Genomic DNA, 20094 nt, shown 5'->3' with positions numbered 1-20094 from the left:
ATGAACTCTCCAGAATGTTGAGTTTAGTGTGGAGAGTTGCATAGAAAAAGAAAACACTAGAAACCCTAAATAATAACTACAAAAATAACAACCCTCATAAAAAATTAAGGGATGCAAGATCTGGTTTTAACTAAGCAGACCACATTGGTACTTAGTGATACAGGGACCACTGGTTCTGACGATGTATATTCAATAAATAAAAACCTCACTTTGAAACTGGTTCAAATATCTCTAATACAGTTAAAAAGTATATATACCTCAACGTTTTACCTTTCACATTCAAAGAATATATATCTTCCTTTGAAGTCTGGGTGGTTGGATTTTAGCCAGCAGAAACTGGTGAGGAATTCAGAGAATTTTTTTACTAGAGAATTTCAAAGCACCCATCAGCATCTCACTTTCTATAACCGAATAAATGCAACATAATTATGAAACTGGATGGCAGCAAAACAAATGGACTGAACAAAAAGGGGGATACTCAAGAAAATCAAGTTTTAGTCTCAGGATTATTAGTATCTTCTAAGAACCCACAATGTATCCCCATTGGAAAATATGTCCAGTGCAAAGGGCAGAGTGAAAGGAAATTGTTTTAGAAGAGTTCTATATAATGCAAGATATTAAAACACAAGGCAAAGTCTCAAGTGTTTAAACAAATAAGAAAAAAAAACCAAGAAATGTGTTAATATCTTAGCATTTAATATCTGAAAATATGTGAATTATTTAACAAACAGGCTAAAACTGTCAATTATATTTAGATTTGAAAATGTGCTGTCAATTTGAAATCGTAAGTTCCACTCTGCGTAAGAGGACTAACCCTTCTCCTGAGCAGCACGGCACCAGGCACACCAACGGCTCCCGGCCCTCCCCTCACTACTCTGCCGCACCCACAAAAGAAGTTCCAACCTCAGCATGTTCATTTATGAGGTGTTCCAATATAATGATTAAATGTATCAAATATAAACATTCCTTTTCCTTTAAAGTATTTTCTAAATTTGGCCAAACTAAATATTAAATACAAAAACCTGCCAAATAGCAGTGATTTTTGCAGGATTCTGTCTGCTGGTCTGGTCCCTCTGATAATCTAAACAGACAATATTAGGCAGACGCCATTTCCTCTTCCAAATATCAATTCAAGGGAGAGAAATGAAGTAGAAAGCAGTTTAAACAGATACAGACACACCTGAAACACACCCACACAATTATGACAACTTTCAAATCTGACAATGGTTGAATTTCATTTTAAGCAGATAATTTAATGATAGTTTTAGTATAAAAAAATTTCAAGTGAAATGCTCAAGCAAGGATTCAATATTGATCAGGGAAAGAGCAGCAGCTACAATTTTGGAATATTCCATAATGAGATCACCATTAACTGGGAGAAGACATTAGGGGAAGACACCGGGAGAGAGCGCTGGCTTATGGAGACAAGACATGCTAGTGGCGGGAAAGTGGGTCTGGTCTGTGACAATCCATTCTTCCAAAGTGGTATTTTCTTGAGAACCACAAACTTGAATCGCTGCCTAAGATCATCTGATTTCAACAATGAACTTACAGAATAATTACTTTCACTTTTCCTCTGAAAAATTAGTTGAAAAGGACACAAACAATTCATAGTTTTATGTTCTAGGTGAAAAGGTACAATGGCCATATATTTTTACTTTAAAAATTTGATTATGACAAGTTTCAGGTAAAAAACATTTTTAAATGGTCAGTTTTTTTGCATTTACATATAACCAATACATCTTATTTACACGAATGACTCAATTTTTATTCAATTTTCTTTATACAAAGGATATTATTTTAACTGGTATATAACTGTTTAAGCACTTTTTTAAAAAATAGAAACTCTATTCTCTTATTCATAGGCAGTTTTGATGATAAAAGTTTGTCTCCATACTGAGAATGAGAACTGAATACAGTTAAAACCTCAATGAATAACATAACGATGAAGACTAGCATTAACTTCCTGTCTAGGGCCACATCAGTTATTCAAGAAGACAACTGCCTCATCTGCCTAAAGTATAGCTGCAACAAAACATGAGCAAGCATGCTTCTGAGGACCTTGAAAAAAAAGTGTCTGAATCAGACATTAACACTGCTTAATGCTGCTTTAGATGTGAAATTCTTACACTGGGTTCATTTTTTTCTTTTCAAAAAAACACTGATTTTTCTAGTGACACTTAATGTTAAAAAGGTTATCTTAGTTCTTTAACCCTCAGAGAACTGGCATAGTTAGGCAGCCAACCAAAAAATACACTCAGGAGCATGAATCTCTGAAAGTGCAGGATCGTTTATAACCTCTTATACGAGACACCCTATTCCACTTTTTTTTTGAAAGAAACCTTTTCTTTGGTTTCTTGTAGTTTTCCAGTGAGTTTATCCTTCGTTTCTTCCATTTTCTCTGTGAGAAGCTCCTTTGTCTCTTCCATCTTATCCTGCAGATACTCCTTCACAGGAGGAGGTGTTGACATGTAGCCACGACTCCGCAGATACTTCACGGTGAAGGAGGTTCCCCCCAAAGTCACGGTGTACCTGGCAGGTGTTGCAATCTGAAGGGAAAAAGCAAACAGGCAGATCGGTACCTGATGATGACTATGGTCACAGGCAGAAACAATATGAAATCACCTTACTGCTTTACAATGCTAATGAAGTTGTATTCTCTATGGTTCTCCCTCCTGACAAATGGGGCTTCCTCTGTAAACTCACTTTATAAATATTTGTTACTCAGACACTGACCCAGGATTATAGAATGTTCATTGTGGCAGCAAAGTCTGTGACCATGTGCCAGCGAACCTGGGCAAGGGTTTGGAGGGGCGATTCGCTGGGAAATCAGAGGGGGCTCAGGACCACTACCAACAACAAAGGTACACAGGCCTCTATTGCTTAAAACTTGCCCACCCACAGACAATATCTGGAACTAAACTAGAACCAAACTACTTTAGATTGAGAGGCAAGTGTGGGCCAAATGTTTCTTCTTGACTGAATTTAGCTTTGTTTTCAAATCTCTTTCCTTTGACTTTTCCAGGCCTTATACTCCTTCCTCATTACAGTCTGCCCTGGGTCTGGAATCCCAACCAGAACCTCCCTGAGACCAAGTGGTAAAATGATACATGCGTTGCAGACATGCACAGGTTTAACTCTGATCAGGGACATAAGAGCCAAAACTAAATAATAGACAAACTGGTCAAAGAGAATCTTAAAAGTAGAGAGTCTGTATCACACTCGGAGGCTGTTGTATGAAAATTCAGAATCGTATCTGTAGGGTACCAGATACCAAAGGTCTTTGAAAGCTGCGTGTGCTATCTTCAACTTTCTTCTTCATTTTCTCTTGAACTTAGTCTAACCAAGCTTTCCTTGCCCCCACCCTTTCCACAAAAACTGCTGTCATCGCAGAGCAGAGTTCCATGAAACCCAAGAACCACCTGAGACAGCTTTTCGGTGCCCGGTCCTCTGCTTGGCAGCCAGGTACCCGAGTCCCTGGTTTCCTTCTATCTCAGAGGCTGTCCCTTCCCAGGGGTCCTTGCGAATTCCCCCTCCTGTAGCCTACCTCTGAATATGCCGGGCAGCATTCAGTGCCTGGACCCTTTTTTTCTCCACCCATCTCATTCCCTTGGCAGTCTTACACAGTTTTGTCTGTACTATTATACATCTATGTGTCGATGATTCTTAAATTTAAATTTTCAGACCCAGCCTTATCCCTAAATCCCAGTATATACAACCACCTACTTGTTTCCACCTGGATGTCTAATAGTATCTAAAATGTCATCTGTTCAAAATCGGCTCTTGATGTTCTATGGTCCCACTCCAAACCTCTCTTCTTAAAGTTGTCTACACCTTAGGAAATGACAACTGTATTCTTCAGTTGCTTGGGCCCAAAACCTGTTGGATAGTTTCAAAATATACCCAGAATCCACCTATTTCTTATAGCTTCTCCTGCTATCACCTTGGTCTTAGCCACTAGCAGCTCTCATCTAGCAGGCCTGCGGGCTTCTACCCTGGCCATGTTTCCAATACAGCAGCTAAAGTGATTTTGTTAAAGAAGCCAGAGCTCAAAACTGCCCACAGACTTTCCATCTGATCCAGAGTGCTCACAGCAGCCTGGCGGGCTGCCCTGATGGGGTCACGCTTGCCTGTGGCCCTGCTCCCTCTTTCCGGCTACATTGGTTCCTCCTGTTCCCTCACATACTCCAGGTGTCCTGCTGCCTCAGGACCTTGTACGTGAAACATTCTTCTCCCCACAGCTGCTTAATTCTCTCACCTTCTTGTAACCCTCCTTCTGGAAAACACCAAGCCACAAAACAAATACACCCCCTCACTGGTTTGTTCTTTCTTCTTAGCACTTACCATCTAAATATATTGTGTGTGTGTGTGTTTATTTTTTTTTTTTTTAACTTTCCCTTCCTTGTCTCTCTAACAGCCTCCCACCACTAGAATATAAGCTTCACAAGAGCAGTATTCTGTGCCATTTTATTTCATTACGGTATCCTTAGTACCTGGAATTGGCACTTGGCACACAGTAGGGGCCCAACAAGTTTTAAGCAACTCAACCAATGGTGCATTTCAAGGATAGTACAAGGGGGCTATGTGTGTCCTAGCCAAGGCCACAAGGTCATACTCTCAGGTTTTTGGATTTTTTTCCTCATCTATGCCACAACTCTTTGGGGCTTTGCCTTATCAAAGCAGTAAATCTGTGTTTGTTGCTCTACTTAAGACTGTGGGTTACAGTAAACACTCAAGAGAACCCCCTCCACATTTTCCACTTTGCACAGGAACAGTGAACGAGAAGAAAAACTGCTAACTCAATTTAAACCCAACAAACATGCATTGAGCATCAATTTGCCTGCAAAGCACAATATAGAGCACACGGAAAACACAAAGAGAAAGAAGACATGATTCTAAATTCCTGGGCACTAATAATCAAATAAAGAAAACTTTAAAAAATAAAAGTAGTGCCCTAGCTGGTTTGGTTCAGTGGATAGAGCATGGGCCTGCAGATTTAAGTGTCCTGGTTTTGATTCAGGTCAAAGGCACATGCGTGGGTTGCAGGCTTGATCCCCATTAGGGGGCATGCAGGAGGCAGCCAAACAATGATTCTCTCATTGGTGCTTTTATCTCTCTCTCCCTCTCCCTTGATTTATTAAGGTTAAATTATGTCCACAAAAGCTATAAACTTGATAATTTATGAATTAAATTTTAATGTTGCAAAACTCGGCAATTAAGTTTAGCTTGCTAGTCAAAATTATAATAAAAGAGGAAATCTCTCAAGATTTCAGAGGATTCTAATAAAGATGACAGAATAAAACAACTTTAGTTTTGAGTACTATTATAAAACCATAATTTTAAGTATTTTTATATAATAAAAGTAAAATAACATCTAGCTTCCAAATGCTTTGTTTCCTTTCTTAGTATGAAGCTACAAAGAACCTCATAATTATTTGTCAATAGAGAAAAATGAGATTAATATGGCTTAATAATACAATGAGTCTCCTCTTCTAAAAAAAAAAGAAAAAAAAAAAAAGACCCACAGGTGTAGAAATATTTATAAAGATGTCACTGTCTAAATCCAGAAAAGTTATAAAGTCTATGAACTTCTAAAATAAAACATGCACAACATCTAACAACTAAGTCTAATTAGGTTTATCATATAAAACAACTTGCATTAAACTTTATATTTTACTTATTAAGAAGATGAACTATTTATAAATGGTAAAATAAATGCTAAATTTCACTTATAAGTCAAGTGGCATGCAGATCTCTGAATAATAAAAATGAATATACCATGTATAGGAAAAAAGTTAAAAAAATGACTTGTACCCTAGAAATTCAGAAGTTTCACATGTGATCACAGCAGGTTATGAATGACCTACCTATTTTCAACGCACTCTTCCTAAACCATCATCTTATTTATACTTAAAATTTTAAAACTTTATAAGATATCTAAGAGATGAAATGTAATATTTTTTAAAAAAACAACTATTACAAAAAAGAACTATTGGGTGGTAACATTGAATTTTCTGGGGAGCAGAGCAGGTCATTGGTTAAGTGTGAGGAATAATTAATTTCTAATAGTACCTACCTTAAACAAGGCATATGCTGTTAGGGCATTTCCACTCTGGGAATTTTTCAAAATGTTTACTATGCTGTCAGGTAACCCAATAAGCTCTAGAAAAGGAATGACATTCACTCCGCTAAGAAAGAAACAAAAAGTAATTTATATATATATATACACATACATACACACACAAACACACACACACACACACACACATTTTAGGGATAAATAGTTTCAAAAGATTATCTGAAAATACCAAAACCAAATTTTGTTTAAAAGTCAGTTCTATATTATCAAACACTTTAATGTCACTCTAAACGAACAATATGTACACAAACACTAGTGTTGTATTATAGCTTACTGTGTGCCACTTTTGCATTTAACATATTCAAAAAAATAAAGGTATTTATCAGAGAAAAATTAATAACATTATGTAACCTAGGAGAAAAGGGTCAGAATCACTTACCTGACACCTTAGTTTTCTCAACTAAAATACCACTTCATTAGTTAGAATGCTTCAACTCAAACTTCAGGATCTAAGATTTTTTATCTCTAGTATTACATGCCAAACTATAATATTATTGTAAAAGCAATTTATATAACATTACTTACTGTATTATTATGCAAAGAATAAATTATTCTAATGACTTGAATAAATTATTTGATGAAAACTTCAATTATCCTAAAAGGGTGCTGCTATTAGCAGATGAACTGAATAGGCAGGTGAAAATTACCATAAACTGCAAAACATTTTTGGAGGGAGGGAGAGAAGGCAGAGAATGTCTCTAATCTGAGCTGATAAACCCTAATTTATTTGTAGTTTTTCTGATTATCAATATTTTATTACATTGGCACGTGCACAAATTTGCAGATATTGAGACCCTTCACCTCTAAATCAGAATAAGACTCCTGTTCTGTGATTCTCCTACAATGACATAAAATTTCCTGAATTGGTCTAGCATGTCCCTTAATGCTCTCCTTTTCTCTAGAAATGCTTCCCAGCACCTTCTGAAGAGGAGGAAGGCAGCATGTCTTGCTTGACACTGAGATTTTTAAGCTTTCAGTCCAGTTGCATGGTAGACTATCCCTTTTCTTGGATTTGTCTGATTGTTTCCTCATGATTAGATTCATGTTAAATGTTTTTCAAAAGGAAAACTGCACAGTTGATTTCGGTGCATCAACAGGGGCCACATAATGGTAGTTTGTTCCATCACCGATGTTGTTTGATTCTTGGTTAAGGTAGGATCCACAGGTTGTTCCATGATACACATACTCTTTTTCATCGTAATTCAGAAAAAAATTGCCTGGATTCATTATTATTACGGTAGTTGCAAAATCTTAATTTATTTTTAATATTAAAAAATAACTTGGTAACTGGGGAAAAGTCCCTCTCCATGATTTCATTATAATACTAAGAAACCAGAGATTACTCAATAGATATGGCTGAACATCATCTAGAAAAATTACCTAGGGGGAGGTAAGAGATCAACCAAAGAACTTGTATGCATGCATATAAGCATAACCAATGACATTGGGAGTGTGGAGAGGGCATGTGCTGGGGGTGGGTGGGAGAGAGGAGTGGGTATGGGAGGCTGGGGAAAAGTAAATTGGGGAAAAAAAGAAAAGGAGACATATGTACTACTATTTGTAATACTTTAAACAATAAAAAAAAGAAAAAAAAGAAAAATTACCTATCATCTACAAAAGGAAACCAGATAAGTGAAGTAATCTTTAAAGAGTTTAAGGAATATGTCAATTATAAATCTAATCTGGTTTCTTCTATCTCTATCACCAGTTCTATTAAAAACCGCTTTCTTAGAATCCTATTAAAGCAAGGCTTAGTATCATAAAGACTATTCTATGCATCTAATAGTTACTATTTACAGTAACATCCTACCACAACATGCTAATTACCTTCTAGTGCCAATAAAATTATAAAGTTACTCCATTAATCATTTTCTAGTTCAGACTAAGCACAAAATGTAAAATCTACATATTTAACAGAAATCATAATGAAGAAAAAAGACAAATATTTGACCAAATATAACACACAATGGGGTAATTAAAAAAATAAAAACCACCATAATAATAACCTCAGACACCTTGCATATGTATCCTCTGTAAAATAAAGAAGCAAACATCTCATTTCACTTATTTCTAAAATACCAATTTGATGACTTGACTTTAGTAAAAAAACAAACAAACCTTTCATCCTCTTTGGAATTGCTAAGTATGACGTATTAATGAAGGTTTGATTCAAATAATAATATTCATTTTTTGAAACTTTTTACTCTGAACTTCCCACAGCCTGACAAAAACGTCCGCTTCACAAACTGCCAGCTTTATGGATGTTTCTAGTGATGCGGAGACACCCAGGGCAAAGCACATTCACAGCCTGAATAAAGTGCAGTAAAAATCAGTCAGGATTTTTCCCCAGAGTGAATCTGTAGCTTTAGGAACCTGAGGCCAAAACATGAAGCATCTAAACACAGGAACCAAACTATCATCACAGAGCTACATTTGACCAAACAGAAGACTTCTGGTTAGAAGACATAATGTATCTGCAAGTTTTTGCCAGATAGGAGGGACAACAAAGCTTAGTTTAAAATAAAATCCATTACCATGCACAATTTAGATCTCCCTGAAATAAAATGTTTCAAAAGCCTGAGATCTTGATCACTGAGTTAACTAAATAAAGAACGGCATTTTGCTTTATGGTGACTAGTAAGGCAGCATGCTGGTTGTCAGAGTGACTAAAACAAACATTGGCCAGTAATGCAATGTGACTTCTAATGCCCATCCTTTGAGTTACAAATTATTTTTTCTTCTTTCTTTTAATAGTAAGTAGGCAACAAGCTAAAACTAAAATAAAATAAAGCCAGCTTCTTGTCAGTTAAATTAAAAAAACAAAACACCTGTATTTAATACAAGTAACTCCAATTTATACATATATATACACATATACATACATATACATATATTATACATATACATATACATATACATATAATACATATATATATAAGCCTAAGCAACCGAACAACCAATTGACTGGTCACTATGACAGATTGACCACCAGAGGAAGACACTCAATGCAGGAGCTGCCCCCTGGTGGTCAGTGCACTTCCTCAGCCAACCTCCTGGATGGGCCAACCTCCTGCAGCCCTGCTTGCCGGCCAGGCTAAGGGACCCCACCCATGCACGAATCCATGCACTGGGTCTCTAGTTTTATGATAAAATCATCTCACAATGAAAGGTAAATTGTCATTTGAACATATCTTAAGTCCTTATGTTTTTTAACCCTTTGCACTCCAAACCATTCTGGACATTGGCTACCAGCTACTCGACGCTACTTTGCGAAACGTGCGTTGAGCTAACTCAATTCCCCATAATCACTAATAAACTGCAATGTCCCCTGAGAGGGGACATCCGAGTGATATGCTAGAATTCCGATGTCCCCTGAGAGGGGACAGCGGAGTGCAAAGGGTTAAGTATTACTTGCGAAAAGATCTTACTAGAACAAATCAAATTTCAACTCCTGCAGTATTACAGATTCAGTAAAATACGAAATACAAATTTTTAGCTATAAGATGCTGTAACAGAATTGGACCAGTAGTCATAGCTAGGCAATAGTGGTGGGTCTGGCACACAGATTTCACATGCTGGCAAATAGCCAACAGGTAGGTTATGATGGGGAATGGGGTGTGAATTTTAAAGTAGACAGTCTTATCACCATGCTTACACACAAACATTCTGCAGAAAAGAGGAAAAAGGAAAAAACTAAGAGAGGTGCATTCCACAGGGGCTGGCAGAATGTCACAACTGCCTCAGATGCCAGATAGCAATAACTATTATCACTAGGTTATTTGGGGTCCGATTGTTTAGTTATAGAAATCTTTAACTCAAGAAGGAAAAGTAAAGAAAACAAAAGTCCTCTTTTTAATAGTCCAAATGAGATTATCATATTCAATTAATTAGAAATTTAGATGTCTGCCTCTAATGCCAGGAGACTGAATGCTTATTAAGGGAGTCAGAAGAAACATGTATTACCCATGTTATCTTCCACAGTGCTGAATCAGAAAAATCCACAATGGCTCAAAAAAGAAAATTTAAGATGTAAAAAGCCATTATTTAAGTATAAAACTGAATGCCTATAACTTTTATGCAAAATGGTATACACTTTTATTCTCTGCTAATAAATAAGGGCAGTTTCAAAGACTTCTATAAAAATTATCCATGTCCAGAAAATGTCATTAATAAGCAAAGAGAGAATTCCATAAAGTGTATATACAAGGACCTCCTAAGAAAAAAACAAAAACATTAACGAAAATAATACATAATAAAGAAAGATAAAATTAAATAACAAAAACACAATGGAGAGAAAGCTATGAAGAGAAACAAAAAAGCATCAATTACACAAGGTTAAAAATTCTTTTATAACTTTTATAAAAATATATCTCTAATCCTGTTTCCCAAGAATAAGTATAATTTTAATTCCATCATCCTTTAATTTAGTAAATAATAAGCTTTCTCCAAGGAGTGAGCTTCACAAACAAAACTATATTTTATTAATACCCTATTATCAAGTAAGTAAATATAACCAAACACTGAAAATCAATGGACTTTTGGAAAGTATAAAATAATTCTAATCCCATTAGAAAAGTTTACTAAAATGTCAAAATGGTCTCCATTGTGCTGTCATCACTGCCTTCAGGACAGTGAGCTCACTGGGCTTGGTCAGGACCAGACCAGTACTTTTCTTTTCAAAGGAACAGGGACAGGTTGGTACCCACTGGTTTGCTTGAGGCAGAAACAAACTGGAAATTATTGGGAAGCTGTTTCTATGTGTATTCTTGCACCTAAAACAGAGTGAATAATAGAACTTACCTTAAAAAAAAGAAAAGAAAAAAAGGAACAGTATTTAACAAGAAAGGAACATTTAGAAATTCTGTTTTATAATATTAGCAGGCTAGGCCTACTAAATTAAGTTTTTTGAAAAAGTTTGTTTTATTGAGGAAAGAACACTTAACATGAGATCTATCCTCTTAACAAAATTTTAAATGTATATGAAATTAACTTCTGATAAGAATAAACGGTATTACGTTGACATTTGTCAGATATGAGTAACGTTAAAACATAAGTCTGCAATTTGCTCAAGTTTGTGTCTATAACAGTTATTAGCCAGAGTTTTGCAAAAATATTTTAGAATTTTCCACATGGAAAAATAATAGATGTGTTTTTACATTTATGAAAACGTTAAAAAATATATAAGTACAAAATTTCTGGTGCTGCTAAATTTCTGAAATATGATTTTATCTCTGTGCTACCCTAAATGTTGATAGGAGGTGAATACAGTGACTAAGAGCATGAGCTGTGACATCAGATTCTCTGTTATTCTAGGAAAAACTACCGTATTTTTCGGACCATAAGACGCACCGGACCATAAGGCGCACCAGTTTTTAGAGAAGGGAAATGAAGAAAAAAAGATTCTGAAACAAATAGTGTCCTAAAATATTTTATGTGCATTAAAACCCAACATCACAGTCATAAACACATGTAATCAACCCTGTAAAGTAAACAGCAGCATTTAGAACCATTTTAGAGCCGGGCAAGCACACAGAGACCACACAGAGCCGGGCAAGTAAAAAAACTTTTTTTTTAAAGTATATGTGTAGGCTATATTTGGACCATAAGACGCAGGGACTTTCCCCCCCCCCCCCCCCCCCCCCACTTCTGGGGGGAAAAAAGCGCGTCTTATGGTCCGAAAAATACGGTAAGTTATTCTGGCTTATTCTTAAAATCTGGTTTCTCATTATTAAGATGGGAATAATTGCACTACCTGCTTCATGATTGCTATGAGGATTAAATGAGATAAAACAGTTAAAAATTTAGCAATGCCTAATGTACACAGTAAGCAAATGTTGATTATTCAAGTGTGACAAAGTTATGAAAAGTAGTCATTTTCTATCAATTAAAGACATTAAAGCATTTAAGTACACTAAAGATTAACAGACTGAGAAATCTCAGAGGGAAGGCAAGGGTAAGGGGGTAGGTGGAGAGAGATTAACCAGAAAATTTATATGCATATATGTATACCCATGGACACAGACAACAGGTGAAGGCCGGGGTGGGGGAGGGATGGGTGAAAAAGGTTAAAGGGGGGGTGGGGGGGAAGGGGACATCTGTAATATTTCCAACAATAATTTTTTTAAAAGATTAAACATTTTGATAAAACAGGGAAAGATGCTCAACCAAGCAAAAACTTACTTTATGGCTGCATAATAAAATGTTCCAAACCAAACACTAGAAGTTACTAGATGCACTGGAATCAACACTTTTCCATACTGTCTAAAAGTTCTCTTAAATCGTTGATAAAGGCTAATAGATTTGTCTTGTAAAGGATCAGGTTCTTCTTTTTTTTCTGAAGGCGCTCCTGGAGATGTGGTGTTGGATGACATAACCCTCTTAGAGGAGGTATCCTGCTCCCACTGTTTATAATGAAGAATCCCCAGTTGGGGTGAAGGAGCATCGAATGGCTTCCTTTTCTTTGCAGTGCACTGGGCAGCAGATAAGTGCAGCCATTGTTTTTGAGGGACTTGTACCAAAACTACTCTGGATTCAGCTGTATACAAAAGTAATGGTCCCTTTATATATTGACAGTGTCCAAAAAGACCAGCTTTCTGTGGGTCCATGCATGTCCTATGTGCCAGCTGGAATACAGTCCTTGGTACATTCCATTGCATTTTGAAGAATGGTGATGGGTGGACTTCAGCTTCTATAGAGAATAGATTTAAAAATTAGATTATATAGATTCCCATTTTAAACTAATCTACTTAAAAACGAGTCATTAATTATTAAGAAGTAAAAGAAAAGACATTGTTACCAAATCCATGAAATGTTATTTATGGTATACAGTTGTAACAATGCAATTTTAAAATCTCATTAAAATACACCATTTAAATATGATAGAGTAAATGAGTCTAGCAGACATCATGGAGGGTAATGTTTTGAAGTGATTTTATTACTACAAAATGGATATTTGTAGAGCTTTATTATTCTACAAATTAGCAGTATAGTATAATGGAAATAAGCCTTAAGATCTGGAAGCAAAAGATCTGGGCCCTAACGTTTATGGGGACATAATTCCATGCAATTCCCTATTAGATAACAAGCCCACATCCACTAGTAAAATGATTACTTCGCAGATTATTATAGGAATTATATGAAAATTCTGATGTAAACATGCTTTTGTAAATTAACAAGCATCATATAAGTGTTAGTTATTACAAATGTTAAGATCTAATGAGTAGTTATCAGTATCATTTATCCTATATGTCTTTAGACTAAATTATATAAAACTATAAATCACATGTTATTGGCTGGTGAGAAGAGAGATGGATTTTTCCAGATATCTATAACTTTTTGTCAGGAAAGTTAAAATGTAATTTTAAAAGAACATAGGCATTGGAATAAAATGTACCCAACAGAGTTAATAGTGGTATTATTTTGAGAAAATTAGTTGGCCTCTCTAGATACAGGTTTCCCCACCGGTATGACAGAATTTTAGAATGTATTACTTATAGCAAATCAGTTCCCCTCTGTTGGCATCAGGAAGTGCCACTACCCCCTAATCTCCACCCTATCCCATGCTTGTTAACTTATTACTTCTGAGAATACATTGAGAATAGATGATCTTACTTTTTAAAATTGTATACTAAACAAGAGTCAATATATATGTAGATTCAGTTAGCACCCCAATAAATCAGCACTCCAATAAACACAGCTACTCCACCACATTTTACACAAATATTTGTCATCTCAGTGCAAACTGATTTTATTATCCAATAAAATCACCCACTAATGAATTGTTCCCTATAAACACTGACTTAACCCCCCCCCCTAATTAATGATTAACATCAGCTCCTATCAGGCTCTCACAGATCATCAAACAACACAATGCAAATGAGTTTCGAAATGAAATTGTAAATGTCTCAAAATTAGCAGGCTCCCAGGAAGTCTTAAAAGGTGATACTAGAAATTGCTACAGACAAAAGCAAAGTCAAAGTCAAGTAACAGTCTGAAGAATCAGACTATTTAACAACCAACATGAAAAGCTACGGGTGCTTCAAATAAAGAATATTAAATAAGAAAGGCCATAAAGAAACAGATTAAGTCCTTAGTTATTTTTACAAAACTAACTTAACTTATTCTGAAAGCCAAACATGCTAAAAAGGCTCCTGCCTTAAGAACTATGCACTAGATATTTCCTCTTCTAGGAAGTCTTTTCAAGTTAGCATGGCTAATTTGCTTCTCACAAGTCTGTTCAATGGCATCAGCTCCCTGATGTCTCCTTTGTCCATTCTATTTAAAATGGCAACACTGCTCCCAATCCCCTCCCTTCCGGCCCTGACATCCATCCCTATCTTCCTGACCTTGCTCTATTTGTGTTTTTTTTTTCATAGCACTAATCTTCTAACATCCTATATAATTTACTTATTTATTGTGTTTACTACTTATGGTCCCACAAGGACAGTTTTTTTTTTTTTTTTTCCTGTTTAGTTTATTGCTGCACCCCAGGCTCCTAAAACAAAGGCTGGGTGACACATAGGAGACACTCAATAAATATTTAATAAATAATTCAATAAAGCCAACCCCCTCTTCCCTTTAAAAATGAACCAAAGTTATGAGGAGTGAATTTTCTCACCTTTAGCCTTCCCCCTTCCAGAGTTACCTACATCCACACTCATCCAAGAATCCATTAACTTCTTCCTCTTGCTACTTCATAACTGTAATTTTGCGACCCGCTAGCAGGGTCGCCTAAGACCATCAGAAAACACAGATATTTACATTACAATTCATTAACAGTAGCAAAATTACAGTAATGAAATAGCAATGAAAATAATTTTATGGTTGGGGGTCACCACAACATGGGAACTGTATTAAGGGTCACGACATTAAAAAGATTGAGAACCACTGATCTAGAACAAGCACGTCAAACTCAAAGGCTAACATGAGCCAAATAAACAAGGTTTAAGTTTATGTGAGCTGAAAAAAACAAAAGCTTCAATTCATAGAAACAGATTTTTTTTTTTATAGAGACATGCTGAACACAAAGGACTGAAATAAATGAGTGATCGCTAACATAAAATAGAACTTTTTTCCCCCCAAAATATATTTTTATTGATTTCATAAAGGAAGGGAGAGGGAGAGAAACATCTTTGATGAGAGAGAATCATTGATTGGCTGCCTCCTGCATGCCCCCTACTGGGGATGGAACCAACAATCAGGGCATGTGCCCTTGGCTGGAATGCAACCCGGGACCTTCAGTGGGCAGGCCAACACTGTCCACTGAGCCAAACTGGCTAGGACAAATAACAAAACATTTTAATAAAAATTAATATTTTTTTCTTGAACATTAACTTACCAGACACTGAATAACTGCACAAATTAATAAGTGTAATGCAAATAAAGCGATTTTTCTTGTTCTCTGAAAGCGAAATATTTCCTGTTGTGCACATCAAACAAGTCAGCCCAAGACAATGATGTGGAAATTGGCTGCTAAAATATCCGCTGCTACCCTGTTTCCCCGAAAATAAGTCAGTGTCTTATATTAATATTCATTCTGAGACAGAGCCTAGGGGGGCCTTATTTTCGGGGGGATGCCTTATATTTCACTCAGAAGGAAACCTGTAAGTAGGTCTTATTTTCGGGGAAACACGGTAGTATTGGTGGAGAGAAATGGTGTGCCTGCATATTATATAAGGCAAATGAATGCAATACAATTATAGTAATCAGTCCTTAGCGAACGTTATAGTTCCTTATTAATAATTATGCATAACAGGATATTGTAAAAATTAAGTTACAAAATTTTTATTAAATCATTTCTTACATATTATACTGGCTGGGCTGCAAAAATATTCGTTGTGGGCCGCATGTGGCCTTCGGACCTGCTTGTTCTAGAATCACTCTACCGTAGTTACCAAAATCTGACACAGATAGGGTTCTCAAAAAACACAGCACTAACAGGGAAAAATATATACATACACCTACCTACTTCTCTTCAGAAAAATATTTCTATCTATTAGAAATGTATTAGATTATTTACCAGATGTATAAATACAGATTTATTTTAAGGAACTAGCTCACACACCTGTAGGGCTAGTAACTCTGAAAAGGTGTAGGCAGATTTGAAGGCTAGAAACACAAGCAGAAATCGATGCTGCAATATATATTTTTTAAAATAAACTTTTATTTATGTCAGAAAGTAAGGAAGGAGAGATAGAAACATCAATGATGAAAGAATCATTTATCGGCTGCCTCCTGCATGCATCCTACAGGGGACTGAGCCCACATCTCAGGTATGTGCCCTGACCAGGAATTGAACCTGTGACCTCCTGGTTCCTAGGCTGACGCTCAACAGAGCCACGCAGGCCAGGCAATACTGAAATCTTAAGAATTTTTTCTTCTTGAGATACTTCAGTTTGAAATTAAGTCCTTTAATTGATTTGAAAAGATTTACCGACATTATTGAGGGTAATCTCCTTTACTTAAAGACGAGTAAAGATTACCCTCAATCTCCTTTACTAGATTTTAATCACATCTTCAAAATACCATCACAATAACACTTAGATTAGTGTTTGATTAAGTAACTAGGTACTATAACCTAGTTAACATATAAAACGAGTCTCTACACATAATAAACTTAAGAGATTTCTCAACGAAACTTACTTTCAACTCTTAAACCTTTTAAACAAGATTATCTTATGTGACCCAAAAGGCAGTAAAATTTTAGTAGGGGCACTTTGTGAGTGGACTGGACAGATACTCCTTCCTCCAAGACTTTGTAAAGAAACAAACTTTCCATAAACCACCTCTCTTTCCAAATTCCAAGAACATCATTCTTAGGAAGCTACAACATTGTATCTACATTTTAAAAACTATGTTTATATTTCAAAAATGCTATCTTTGCTCAGGTAGGTTTTGTTCAGTGGTTTCATATTGTCAGAGTGCTGATGGAAGGGTCCATAGATTCGATTTCCCTGTCGAGGCATGCACCTCGGTTACAGGTTTCATCTGGGGCCTGGTTGAATCATGTGCGGGAGGCAACCAATCCATGTGTCTTTCCCACATCAAGGCTTCTCTTTTTCTCTCTCCACTCCACCCTTCCTCTCTAAAAATCAATGGGAAAAAATATCCTCTGGTGTGGATTTAAAAAAAAAAAAAGTGATCTTCTACTCTACACCAGCAATTACACTTTAAAATTACAAGTCAGAATGTTCTAACTTTGAAAACTAATGACTTAAAAAGCGGAATTGTAACTACTAAATCAGTTACTTGCCTTTACTCAGAAAACTTGGTAACTACCATATTTTTTGGACCATAAGACGCTCCGGACCATAAGACGCACCAGTTTTTAGAGAAGGGAAATGAAGAAAAAAAGATTCTGAAACAAATAGTGTCCTAAAATATTTTATGTGCATTAAAACCCAACATCACAGTCATAAACACATGTAATCAACCCTGTAAAGTAAACAGCAGCATTTAGAACCATTTTAGAGCCGGGCAAGCACACAGAGCCGGGCAAGTAAAAAAACTTTTTTTTTAAAGTATATGTGTAGGCTATTTTTGGACCATAAGACGCAGGGACTTTTCCCCCCCACTTCTGGGGGGGAAAAAGTGCGTCTTATGGTCCGAAAAATACGGTATTAAACCAGTTGCTTGCCTTGTAATCAGAAAACTTACAAATTGCTACTTCATTTCTTTCACTGATAAACTATAAGTCAAACCAGGAGAAATCTAAACCAGGTGGTGTGAGTGGGTTAATACTGGACCAAATAATCAAAACAGCACATAAAGCAATCTTAAAATGGGTTCAAATAATTCGTCTGAACTTTTATAACAAGTAGATTTTTAAAGACCTTTCTTGGCAATTCATTCATTCAATTAGCAAGCACCACTATGTGCCAGGCACTATTAAAAACATTCAGGTTAAATCCCTGAACAAAATGATGATCCTGTCTTGGGGGATCTTATCCAACTATTTTTTCTCTGAACATTAAACAGCAAGCATTAAAAATTATCAAAATATTTTCTGAAAATCAACTATTTGTCAGCCAATTTCTAGTTCTGAGTTTGGCATTCTAAGCGGGTGCTGTTTCTTTATTAGCATGGAGTCTGGTCTTCGGAGCTGGACCGCCTAGGTCCAAATCCTAGTTCCACTAATTCCCAAATGCACAACCTTGGCCAAGTTATTTAACCTTCATCTTTAACACAAAAATAACCATAACTATCCCACTGGATTATGTAAAAATTCAATGAGTTCAAATGTTTAAAGCACCTAATCTGTCTGTCACACAGAATTATTACCTATTTTATTTTTAATTCAATTTGAAGAACAGATATTATACATGTAATAATGGGGAAAAGAACACCCACAGCAACTTTCAAAACATTTTTATCTGACCCATTTACTCCCTCCATTATTACTACTCTCAGGAGTTCTTCTATTCTCAATTGAATTTCCTTGACTTCCAGTTGAGCTTTATAAAAACGACAAAACGTGAGCTCTACATATCTCATGCACAACATCCGTCCATGGTGGAGTTTGTATAAACACAGAGGAAGAAGCTTTTACTCTTGTAAGAAAATTAAAAAAATTTCCCCCTAAAATTATTTATGTTAAAAAGAGGTCTCATTCATTCTTGGTCCAAAGTTTATAATGCCCACATTTTAGAAGTGACAGGGCTTTAAAGGAAGTACATGTGAATGTCGCCTTCCACAAAGCCAAGTCTAGTCATTAATATCATCGCCCTTACTGACAAGTAGCCAGGCTAGTCAAACACACTTTCAAAGCTGCTTTTAAAGGGATTAATTTTGGTAAAAGTATAATTCAATATGTGACTGCAAATGTGACCACGTTCTGACTTATTTAATATATACCATTAAGATGGGGAGGTGCTGAGGCACAATAAAGTTAATATGTACACACGCCAATCATCTTAGCCCGCGGGTTCGGTTTTGACCCTAGTTTCCAACTGAAGGCCTTTCAAATGTAGAGCTTTCCGGTTCCAGTACAGTAGGTGGCTTCCACTCTCCAGTGCAAAGCAGGGGATGGGTGAACAAAGAAAGTGTTCCCATATCCAAGTCCCCCCAACCACCCATATCCAAGTCCCCCCAACCACCCATATCCAAGTCCCCCCAACCACCCATATCCAAGTCCGGACAGCATGGACTACCCCGCTATGAGGCTTTTCTCTAGACTAGGTTTGGGCTGCCCCTTTCTCCAGATTCTCACAGCCCAGAGAGGCCTCCCTGGAGGGAGGTATGGTGCCACCTCCCAAATACGGCGATCGGGGGCGATCTGCCAATCCCTAAGGAGAAGTGAGATGTGGACCATTCCTACACTTGATCTTAGCCAAAAGGCCGAGAAGCGATGAGATGTGGACCATTCCTTAAGACAACTCCTACAGCGGGGGCGCTCAGACCCCTCCTCCGCAGGCTTCCGAAGAAGGGACGAGCAGAGAGGGTGCAGAGTCATAGAGCAGAAAGCTAAAGACAGTCCCAAAGGCAGATTTGCAAGGACACAGGACCGACAGAGGAGGGCGGGGGTGACCTCTTTCGGCCGCAGCGGGTGGTGGGGCGGGCAAGTGTGGGTCCCCGCAGGTGGACCTCCGGCCACAGCCCGAAAAGCCGGGCAGGGGCCGGGTTCGCGCCCCGGGTCTGCTCCCCAGTGCGCAGCGGGTTGAAGGTGCCCTCTTCACCCCTCCCGCTGCCCTTAAAGGTCTTGGGCCCAGGCTACCTCTTCGGACGTTGAGGCCGCCGCCGCCGCCGCTCGCCGCCGCACAGGCCGGACGACAGCTCCTCCGAGGCCACAGCGGTGTCACTCCACAGAGTGATCCGGCCGAGCGTGGCTCGGGATGCTGGGACCCGCCGTGCTCAGTTGGACACCCGCCTCCCACCACCCCTTTAGCCCCACCAGCCGCGCCCACTAGCAACGTGCTCGCGACTGCTCGACCCGCTCGTGCGTTCCGGAGCACGCCGCT

At 37.4% G+C, this 20094-nt stretch overlaps 1 protein-coding gene across 1 annotated transcript; it reads right to left on the bottom strand.

The window, feature by feature from the left end:
• Positions 1-1838: 1838 nt before the first annotated feature.
• Positions 1839-20037, bottom strand: FAM210A (family with sequence similarity 210 member A). Its single transcript, XM_036419386.2, has 4 exons — positions 19851-20037; positions 12320-12827; positions 6077-6188; positions 1839-2549 (listed from the first exon to the last, which is right to left on the bottom strand). Exons 2-4 carry the CDS (start codon positions 12793-12795, stop codon positions 2316-2318), a joined length of 822 nt encoding a protein of 273 aa, XP_036275279.1. The 5' UTR covers positions 12796-12827; positions 19851-20037; the 3' UTR covers positions 1839-2315.
• Between the last annotated feature and the right edge of the window lie 57 nt (positions 20038-20094).

This window comes from Pipistrellus kuhlii, unplaced genomic scaffold (assembly GCF_014108245.1).
Source record: "Pipistrellus kuhlii isolate mPipKuh1 unplaced genomic scaffold, mPipKuh1.p scaffold_m20_p_6, whole genome shotgun sequence".
NCBI lineage: Eukaryota > Metazoa > Chordata > Mammalia > Chiroptera > Vespertilionidae > Pipistrellus > Pipistrellus kuhlii.
Note: the sequence above shows the minus strand (reverse complement) of the source record. Positions and strands in the feature narration are given on the sequence as shown.